The 11,058-nt window shown below is 43.5% G+C and overlaps 1 protein-coding gene across 1 annotated transcript in view; it reads right to left on the bottom strand.

Moving 5' to 3' along the window:
- Positions 1–2,078: 2,078 nt before the first annotated feature.
- LOC109220350 overlaps positions 2,079–11,058 on the bottom strand; it is a gene marked incomplete at its 3' end in the record, with an annotated part of 20,422 nt that continues 11,442 nt past the window's right edge. Inside the window, exon 4 of the mRNA XM_019384817.1 lies at positions 2,079–2,167. Coding sequence (XP_019240362.1) covers positions 2,079–2,167 — 89 coding nt within the window. The remainder of the gene's footprint in view (positions 2,168–11,058) is intronic.

Raw genomic sequence — 11,058 nt, 5'->3', positions numbered from 1 at the left:
ATGCAAAAGTCAATATCCCTGTCGGGTGGCATCCCCGGCAGGTCTACAGGAAATACCTCTGGAAACTCACGAACGACTGGTACGGAATACATGGAAGGAACCTCTGCACTGGAATCGCGAACATAAGCCAAATAAGCCAAACACCCCTTCTCGACCATACGTCGAGCCTTCATATAAGAAACAGCCCTACTGATAGAATGACCAGGAGTCCCTCTCCACTCCAATCGAGGCATCCCCGGCAAGGCTAAGGCCACGGTCTTGGTGTGACAGTCCAATATGGCATGATAAGGTGACGGCCAATCCATCCCCAAGATGATATCAAAATCGACCATATCCAAAAGTAGGAGGTCTACACGGGTCTCATGACCCCCAATAATAACTACACACGAGCGATAGACACGATCTACAATAATAGAATCACCCACCGGTGTGGACACATATACAGGAGCACTCAAAGAATCACGAGGCACAACTAAATACGTAGCAAAATAAGATGACACATATGAGTATGTTGACCCTAGATCGAATAGAACTGAAGCATCTCTACTGCAAAATGAAACCATACCTGTGATAACGGCATCGGATGCCTCAGCCTCAGGCTTGGCTGGGAAAGCATAACATCGGGGCTGGCCCCCACCACTCTAAACTACATCCCTGGACGGCCTCCCGCTGGCTGGCCTCCACCTCTAGCGGCCTGACCTCCACCTCTAGCACCTCTACCTCCACCTCTAGCTGCCTAACCCCTACCCCTAGCTGGCTGAGCGGGCGGTGGAACACCCGGTGCCTGAACCATGGCACGAGAACCCTGATGCTGAGAACTGCTCGACGCTCGAGGGCAAAATCTAGCAATGTGCCTCGGATCGCCACAAGTATAACAAGCCTTCGGCTGCTGGGAATGCTGACCCTGACGGCCTGAGTAACCACCCTGAAAACTATGGAGTGGAGGTGCACTGATAGGAGCTGGCGGTGCACTGTAGGGTAGCTGATCAGAATACTGCATATGAGAACCACGACCACTTGAAGCACCGTGAGAAGCCTGAAGTGCTGAAAGAAACGGCCTGGGAGGATGGCCCCTACCAAAAGAATCCCTGCCTCCAAACGAGGCACCACTGAACCTACCAGAATGACGAGGCCTCTTGTCAGACCCCTGACCACTCCCCTGAGATAGAACTACCTCAACTCGCCGGGCCACATTGGCCACATCCTGAAAAGAGATCTCGCTACCCGTCTCCTTAGCCATCTGCAATCTAATAGGCTGAGCTAGTCCCTCAATGAACCTCCTCACTCTCTCTCTCTCTCGATGGGGATTATAAGAAGAGCATGACGAGCCAAATCCACAAATCTAGTCTCGTACTGGGTGACAGTCATAGAACCCTGCTGAAGATGCTCAAACCGCTTGCGATAGTCCTCTCTCAGGGTGACAGGAAGAAACTTCTCGAGAAATAGCTGAGAGAACTGGTCCCAAGTCAAGGCAGGCGAACCAACTGGTCTAGTCAACACAAAATCATTCCACCATCTCTTGGCGGACCCTATCATCTGGAATACCGCAAAGTCGACCCCATTGGTCTCGACTATCCCCATGTTCCGCAACACCTCATGGCAGCGGTCAAGATAATCCTGGGGGTCCTCAGATGCTGCCCCAGTGAAATGAACCGGGAAAAGCTTGGTGAACTTATCCAACCTCAACAAAGCCTCAGAAGACATAGATGAGCCACCAACGGCCTGAGCTGCAACAACTGGCTGAGCTACTCCCACTGGCTGAGCTGCTGGAGTCTGGAACTGAGGAGCCATCTGCTCCGGAGTGCGAGTAGCAGGAGTTTGTGCTCCTCCCCCAGCCTGAGAGACGGCTGGTGCTACAGGAAGTATGCTTGCATAGGTGACACTCTCCATAAGGCCCACTAGACGGACCAGAGCATCCTGAAGTACCGGGGTAGCGATGAACCCCTCTGGAACCTGAGCTGGCCCTGCTAGAACGGTCTGAGCCGGAACCTCATCCTCAAACTCTACCGGAGGCTCCGCTGATGGTGCTGCTGCTCGAGCTCTAGTCTGAGCCCTACCCCTGCCTCGGCCTCTAGCACGGCCTCGGCCTCGTCCTCTGCCGCTCGTGGGAGCTGCCACTGGGGCTCGGGCTGCTGATCAGCGGATGAAGCGGTACGGTTCTCGCCATCTGCGAAAGGACAGAGTAGAAGTTCAATTAGCATTGAGAAGTGAAATTGCACGACAGAGAAGAATAGATGTGAAGTATTCCTAAACTTTGTAGCCTCTAGGGATAAGCACAGACGTCTCCGTACCGATCCCTCAGACTCTACTAAGCTTGTCCGTGAATTGTGAGACCTAAGCAACCTAGAGCTCTGATACCAACTTGTCACGTTCAGGAATCGTGATGGCGCCTACTCGTGAAAGCTAGGCAAGCCGACAGTTACAGTTTTACCACATTTGTTGTTAATCAAACAGAAACAACTAATAGCTAAAACCAAACAAATATGAAATGAGGAATTGATATAACAGTTCAACAACTCTAGTACATAACTACCCCAGTGATCTGGTGTCACAATCCACGAACGTCTAAGATTTTCTACAAATATAAGTTTGAAAGAAGTACATTTGTTCTCAAAATAGAAAGAGACAAGAAAGACAAAAATGGCGGAAAGGGAAGACTCCAGGCTCTGCGGATGCTGGCAGATCTACCTTGGGTCTCCCTGGACTGAAGACAACAACCTCAAATCTACTCACAAGGTCCGGCACCGAAATCTGCATAAAAAGTGCAGAGTGCAGTATCAGTACAACCGACCCCATGTACTGGTAAGTGTCGAGCCTAACCTCGGCGAAGTAGTAACGAGGCTAGGACACGACAACCATATAAACCTGTGCAATTAAATCATATACGAGCAGAACAATAATAATAGAAAAGTATCAGATAAAGATGGGAAGGGGAAACATGCTGCGGGGAATATCAAATTCTGACAGTAATTCAACAGGGAAGCAAAATAAACACCATATTCGAATCATTAGGAACAATGAAATAGTAACACGTGCACGGCATCACCCTGCGTGCTTTTACTCTCGTCCTCACTATAAGAAACAACAGAAACGGCACGGCATCACCCTTCGTGCATTAACTCTCATAATCATGGCACGGCATCACCCTTCGTGCATTAACACTCACAGAAATAGGCACGGCATCACCCTTCGTGCATTAACACTCTCTCACAATATCGTGCACGGCATCACCCTTCGTGCTTTACACTCTTCCTCACCCAAACAATAGAAATAATAACATCCCGGCAAGGGAATCAGCTATAACCAATCTCGTTTCAACAGTTAATTTCACAATGTAAATCTCAACTCGAGTCAATACTCAACAATTATCCAATGCCAAGAAGAATATCATAAGACTAGTTCAACATGGAGAATTATCAGTTTAGACATGATTAGTACATAATAAGAATCACAACAGTCACAGTTTAAGACTCACTTGCATGCTCAATATCAACGTATAGATACTCGTCACCACACCTATACATCGTATTCAACACTAACACGTAGCAAATAAGACAACACACCTATTCCCTCAAGCTAAGGTTAGACCAAACACTTAACTCGATTCCACGACCAAAAATCAAGCCTCAACTACCCCTTTTCCTTTGATTTCCACTTTCAAACCGCCCGAATCTATGCATAATTAACTAATTAACACCAATTAACGCTAAATAAACCAATTCTAATGCATGAGTATAGATTTCCCAATGTTTTCCCCAAAAAGTCAAAAACCGACCCCGGGCCTGCTTGGTCAAAACTCGAAGTTCGAACCAAAACCCGACTACCCATTCACCCACGAGCCCAAATATACAATTGGTTTTGAAATCCGACCTCAATTTGAGGTCCGAATCCCCAAATTTCGAAATTCCTAAATTCTACCCAAAAACGCCCAATTTCCCATGAAAAACCCTAGATTTTGAAATGAAATCATGTAAAAGATGAAACAGATTGAATAAAATGAGTTAGAAATCGTTTACCTATGATTTGGGGAAGAACTCTCCTTAAGAAAATTGCCTGTGGGAGCTTAGGGTTTGAAAATTTGAGAAGTGAAGTGAAAATCACGTCCAAATGATGTTTTGATCAGTTGCAGATGTCGCATTTGCGACAAGAGCTTCGCAATTGCGAAGCTCGCAGTTGCGAGACAGGCTTCGCAAATGCAAACCTGCTGCAATGTCTGCTTCTGTCGCAATTGTTGACTTCGCAAATGCGAAGGAAATGTTCGCAAATGCGAACTGTGCTGGCCAGGGCTTCTTCGCAATTGCGATAAAGCCCTCGCAATTGCCAAGCCTGTGAGGCTCGCAATTGTGAAGCCTGACCTCGCAATTGCGAGATCAGAGCCTGCAACAAAATACCAGATGCAACAGAAATTTTTTCTAAGTCCAAACTCACTCTGTGGCCTATCCAAAACTCACCTGAGCCCTCGGGGCTCCAAACCAAACATGCACACAAGCCTAAAAACATCATACGGACTTGCTTGTGCGATCAAATCGCCAAAATAACATCTTAAACAACGAATTCGCCAAAACTCATGAGATTCATAGGATAGTTCAAAATTTCTATTTTCTTAACCAAGGGTCTGATTCATGTCATATCAACTCCGTTTCTTACCAAATTTTACAGTACATACTAAATCACTATAACCTGTACCNATTTTACAGACATAACTTAAATACCATATTAAACCTGTACCGGGCTCCGGAACCAAAATACGGGCCCGATACCATCATGTTCAAACATTATTCAATTTCTAAAACTCCTTATATTTTTCGGCAAACAATTTTCTTCAAAAATTTATTTCTCGGGCTAGGGACCTCGGAATTCAATTCCGGGCATACGCCCAGGTCCCATATTTTATTACGGACCCTCCGAGATCGTCGGAACACGGGTCCCGATCCGTTTACCTAAAACGTTGACCAAAGTCAACTTTAATCAATTTTAAAGGCAAATTTCCACATGTTTCTTAAATTTCACATTAAAGCTTTCCGGAAACGCACCCGGACTGCGCATGCAAATCGAGGGGGAAGAAAATGAGGTTTTCAAGGTCTCGGAACCCGGATTCAAATTCTAAAACACAAGATGACCCCTTGGGTCATCACAAACTATAATACTGAACACGTCTTATATGAGTCCAAATAGTAATAACTAAATTTATAGACGAATTTAAATCCTTGTGGGTATCACATGTATGTTAAATATTACTTATAATTTTATATACCAAATAAATGAAATTATGATTAAATTTCTAAGGGGTATAAATGTCGGTTATTGTTATGAGGATATTTTTGTAAATTAATATTTATCAGGGAACATTAATTCTTTTAAAATATGAACATTTATCATGGAACATTAATGCTTTTAAAATAATATAGATAGATATAGATAAATCAGGTCAATAATAATAAAATTAGGAACTTTCCCAAACACATTAAAGATTAACAAAAATAAAACAAATCACAAAATACAAAAAGAGGTTAAAAATCCATGTACACAATTTGATTATATGCATATACATCTTACGTAAAATATAAAGAAGAGGAAATCATGGATGTGCCTTTCTAATCCAAGTAGGATCAACTTTGTAGGGCAAACGTATGTGTAGTTTAAATCGAAAAAGAATTCCTTTATTTGGTAATTTACAATTAGATCCTTAAATTATACAAATATTTAAGGGCATAAAAGGTGATCAATATTTTAGGGATATTTTAGTCGTTCAACATTTAGCATAAATTATTCGTGCTTTTATAATAACTAGTTACTATGTACGTGCGTTGCACATAAATCTTTAGTCAGAACTTTTATGTGAAAGAACAACTAACTAAATTTAGTAACAATTTACTTACAAGATGATATGATCATTGCAAAGTAACTAACGTGATAAAAATACATCATTTAAATGCTAAAAATTAATATTATTACATTAATACAATACTTCAAAATGATATATTCTTAACCTACAAAGATGATCAATTTAGTTAAGTTAAACAATATCTTACTTATATTGTAAAAATATTCAGCGTGGTAGTATCATATCTAATACTTCTTTATAGAGGACATTTTTGGTGTATGTTTCCTTCTATAACTTTGGTTTCTCCATCTCAAAAGTAAAACATATAATTGTCCATCTTTGAATCACCTCCAAAAAGTATTACTTTGTCACTACTGCACTTTGGCATATTGATAATAGGTGAATTTGACTATAATCACACCTTAAATAATCACCTTCTTGTGTAGTTTTAATGTTAAAAGTGATGACAAAATGCTCTTATTAGTGCTTTTCATGATTTATAGGTGATATATGTATAAGGAAGGCTAAGGAGCAGTTTTGGAGTCAAAAGTGATGAAAAAGAGGCCAACTGTGAAATTTCCCAAGTGACCCGTGCAAAACAGGCCGAAGATTCAGAGAATTGGATCCACCGCGGTTCCACCGCGACCGCGGCAGAACCGCGGTGGGAAGCAGCTGCAGAAGATTGAGAATCCGCGAGGGTGTTTGGCCGCGGTTCTACCGCGACCGCGGCAGAACCGCGGCAGGCGCAGTAAACTTCAGGGACCAAAGTGTCAATTACGGAATTTTTAGACCTAAACCCTATTTAAAACATTAGACTTCGCCCAAGAGAGGCATGTATTGATTTTTTAGGTTTCTTAGCAAGGAAAACGATTGTGAGAAAATACTCTAAACATCTTTCTTCTTTTCTTTTGATTTTATGATGAATTCAATCTTAGTTTATTTACCCATAGCCATGAGTAGCTAAATTCCTTGTCTAAGGCTTTGATGGACCCTATTGGGTGATGAACTTCTTGTTTATGTGAATACAAATTGCTAGTTTAATCTTTATCTGTTCAACTTCGTGTTCGTTGTAGTTAATTGACAGGATCCTCAATTAGCTGTGCCTATTTAGTGTGCATAACTTGGAAAAGAGTGCATATTTAGGGTATTGTTGAACAACACCACTCCTAGATTATTAGAGGAATCTATAATTGCGGGTTTAAAGGCAGGATTAGGGATAACGAAGCCTTGGGTGTAATCTAAGTGAATTGTGCTAAATAAAGTAAGCTAGTGTATCTCGGGAGAGTGCAATAGTAGATTACTGTGATTACTCGGGAGAGAATTGCGGTAAGATTAGCGTTCATGATTGATAGAGATGTATGGGTAAATTTGTATGAGCATAAACAGAAGGGATTCCATCAATAGGGGAAATCATTGCCTTAGCTTTTTCTCATAATTGTTTACAACCTTATTAATTTAGTTACAGCCATTTAGTTACTTGCAAGCTAGTTTTTAAAGAACACTCAAATGAGAATTTGAATATTTGAGAAGCTGGTTCTGAAGACTTAGTGGGTCTGAAGATAGCGGTTGATAGGTTAACTCTCTGTGGATTCGACCCTGGGCGTAATACTCAGGTTATATTTGCAACGTCCGCAGAGTCCTTTTTATAAGGCATAGTTGGGCGTGATCAAATTTTGGCGCCGTTGCCGGGGAGTTAACGGAATTATCAATTGCCATTGACAGAAATACAAAGATTCTTATTGTAGTCAGTTTTCTCTCTACCAACTTTTTCATTGAAAATTTTGACGGTTGTTGATCTGGGTACACAGGTGCATGCCTAGAAATTCTACGAGGACTGGAGAACTACTTGAAGGACTCTCAGACCTCGAGAAGACATTCCGGGCATTAAATCGTGCAAACAAAAGACTTCAACAATCACAACAAACACACCAACTCGAAATTGACATGGGCGACATAAACGACCCCAACGGGAACGTCAGGAATGAGCAATTGGCACCTCCTGTGCCTGAGGGTGCACTTTATGACTGGGCACAACCCACAGCTGACAATCTGGCCACTGCCATTATTGTGCCTGCGATACAATCTGAATCGTTCCAGATCACAAATAACATGCTACACTTGGTCCAGAACAAGGGACTTTTTTCTGGGACACAAACAGAAGACCCTCAGCAACACTTAAAGAACTTCCTATCTATTTGCAAAACTCAAAGGCAACCGAACGTGACTCCGGAAGCAATCAGATTATTATTGTTTCCACTCTCGGTGACAGGAGCTGCTCAGGTTTGGCTAAACTCGTTTCCCATAAACTCTATAGCAACTTGGGATGAGTTGGTCAAGCAATTTCACAACAAGTTCCATCCTCCCAACAAGACCGCTCAACAAATTGATGAGATTGTGAGCTTCAAACAGAAACCAATGGAGACACTACACGAGACATGGGGCAGATTTAAAGGAATGTTGGTTATGTGCCCCCACCATGGTGTTCCAGAGCAGATGTTGGGACAACGGTTTTACATGGGACTGTCAGACAGCTTGAAGAATATAGTTGATGCCTCGGCTGGTGGGGCATTCTTGAGCAAGACTTGGAGAGAAGGTCAGAATTTGCTCGACAAGATGGCGCAGAATTCGGGTTGGACATCTAGGAATGCACCCATCACTCCAGTGGTGCACTCAGTGCCTCTTGATCCTTCTAATACAATGGCTGAAAACATGGCGACTCTTTTGACGCAAATGAGCATCCTCACCAAAAAAGTGGAGGAATCAGGGCAGAAGCAACAGGTTCATATAGTAGACACTACCAATGGGGGCTTGTGCACATCTTGCATTAGCCAGCCAATTGGTAATCCATGGAATACAGAGCATGATCATCATCACCAGCACCCTGAAGATATGAACTATGTGGCTAACTATGGGGGTCAGAGGCAAGGTAATCAGAACTGGGGTCAGCAGACTCAGCAGCAGTACAGGCCACCGCAGCCACAGTATAACGCCGGAAACATGGGAGGCATGAGACCCCCCAACAACATGGCACCGTATCCTAGACCACAAGGGTACAACAATCAGCAGCAAGGGTACCACCCACCTCAGCAACAGCAGGGTGGAAGACAGGAAGACGGGTTTGCAAGGCTTGAAGCAATGATGCAGCAGGTTATTGGGTCCAATGCTAAAATAAATGAAAGGGTGGATGCACATGATGCAGCTATCAAGAATATTGAGGTACAAGTGGGCCAGATTTCAATGTCACTTAACAATCGTCCTCAAGGGACATTACCTGCAGATACCCAAATCAATCCAAAAGATCAAGGCCCAAAGCAGCTGATGGCGGTGAGTCTATGAAATGGTATGGATCTAGATGTTGAGCAAGAGAGAGCTCGAGAAAACATACAGGCTGAGACACTAATTCCAGTGCCCATTGAGCTGGATGACTCTACGGGATTGACAGAGGTAACAGTTCAGCCTGCTCCTGAAGAAACGAATATGCAGCACGAGACTGAGACAGTAGTTGAGCCAGTAATTGAGACAGTAGCGGAGCCAATAGTTGAGACAGTAGCTGAGAAGGAGAAATCCCAAGTAATTGGGAAGAAAAGACCTCCTGCACCATTTCCGCAAAGGTTGGCCAAGCATCAAAAGGAGGAGCAGTATAAAAAGTTCCTAGAGATGCTCAAACAAATCTAGATAAACATTCCATTGATTGAAGCGATAAAGGAGATGCCAGGATACGCTAAAATGATGAAGGACTTGATGTCTCGGAAGTTTGACTTTCAAGACTTGTCGACTGTGACCCTTACTCAGACATATAGTGCAGTGGTATCTAGACCTGTTGCTGAAAAGCTATCTGATCCAGGTAGTTTTACAATTTCATGCACTATTGGGAACTATGCCTTTGCTAAGGCACTCTGTGATTTAGGGGCCAGCATTAATCTCATGCCCCTGGTCATTTATAAGAGGTTAGGCATTGGGAGAGCTCGACCTACTTCTATGTTATTGCAGCTGGCCGACAGGACTGTTAAGCGTCCATTTGGGATTCTTGATGATGTGCTTATTCAGGTGGGGAAATTCGTGTTCCCTGCAGATTTTGTAATCTTGGATTACAAAGTGGATGAAGAAATTCCTATAATTCTAGGACGACCCTTCTTGGCCACGGGGAGAGCTTTGATTGATTGCGAGACTGGGAAGCTTAAGATGAGGCTCAATGATGAGGAAATTATATTCAATGTGCAGAAATCGATGAGGCGACCAAGTGAGTTCACAAATTGTTCCCTTATTGATGCAGTGGATGTAATTGTAGAGGTTGATGACGAGGCGTTGACGGTTGAGGATCCCCTTGCTGCATGCTTGACAAATTTGGATGAAGTGAATGGTGAGGATTTGGCGGAATGGGTGTTGGCACTGGAAGGTAAAGGGTTCTGGGAGAGAAATCTGGAGTTTGAGCCCTTGCACTTAGAAAAGAGAGAGACCCCTCCAGCTAAACCATCCATCGAGGAACCCCCTAAGCTGGAATTGAAGCCTTTGCCAACCCACCTCAGGTATGAATTTCTGGGGCCTGACTCCACATTACCTGTTATTATCTCATCTGGTTTGTTAGATGTGCAGGTTCAACAGCTTTTACAGGTACTAAGGGAGTGCAAAACTGCCATTGGGTGGACCATGGCAGACATCAAGGGGATCAGCCCCGCCTACTGCATGCACAAGATTCTGCTGGAAGAGGGGCACAAACCTTCCAGGGAACATCAGAGACGGCTAAACCCGAATATGAAGGAAGTGGTGAAGAAGGAAGTGATAAAATGGTTGGATGCGGGAATCATTTTCCCAATCTCTGACAGTAGCTGGGTTAGCCCAGTTCAATGTGTGCCTAAAAAGGGTGGCATGACGGTGGTAAAGAATGACAACAATGAACTTATATCAACAAGAACCGTCACAGGCTGGAGAATCTGCATGGATTATAGAAAGTTGAATCTAGCCACCAGGAAAGACCACTTCCCACTTCCCTTCATTGATCAAATGCTGGATAGGTTGGCAGGGAGGTCACACTTTTGCTTCTTGGATGGGTACTCAGGGTACAATCAGATCTCCATTGCCCCTGAGGATAGAGAAAAGACCTCCTTCACATGCCCGTACGGAATTTATGCCTTCAGGAGGATGCCCTTTGGTCTATGCAATGCACCTGCCACATTCCAACGGTGCATGATGGCCATATTTACTGACATGGTAGAAGATATAATGGAGGTGTTCAT

The sequence above is a fragment of the Nicotiana attenuata genome, unplaced genomic scaffold, assembly GCF_001879085.1.
Source record: "Nicotiana attenuata strain UT unplaced genomic scaffold, NIATTr2, whole genome shotgun sequence".
NCBI lineage: Eukaryota > Viridiplantae > Streptophyta > Magnoliopsida > Solanales > Solanaceae > Nicotiana > Nicotiana attenuata.
Note: the sequence above shows the minus strand (reverse complement) of the source record. Positions and strands in the feature narration are given on the sequence as shown.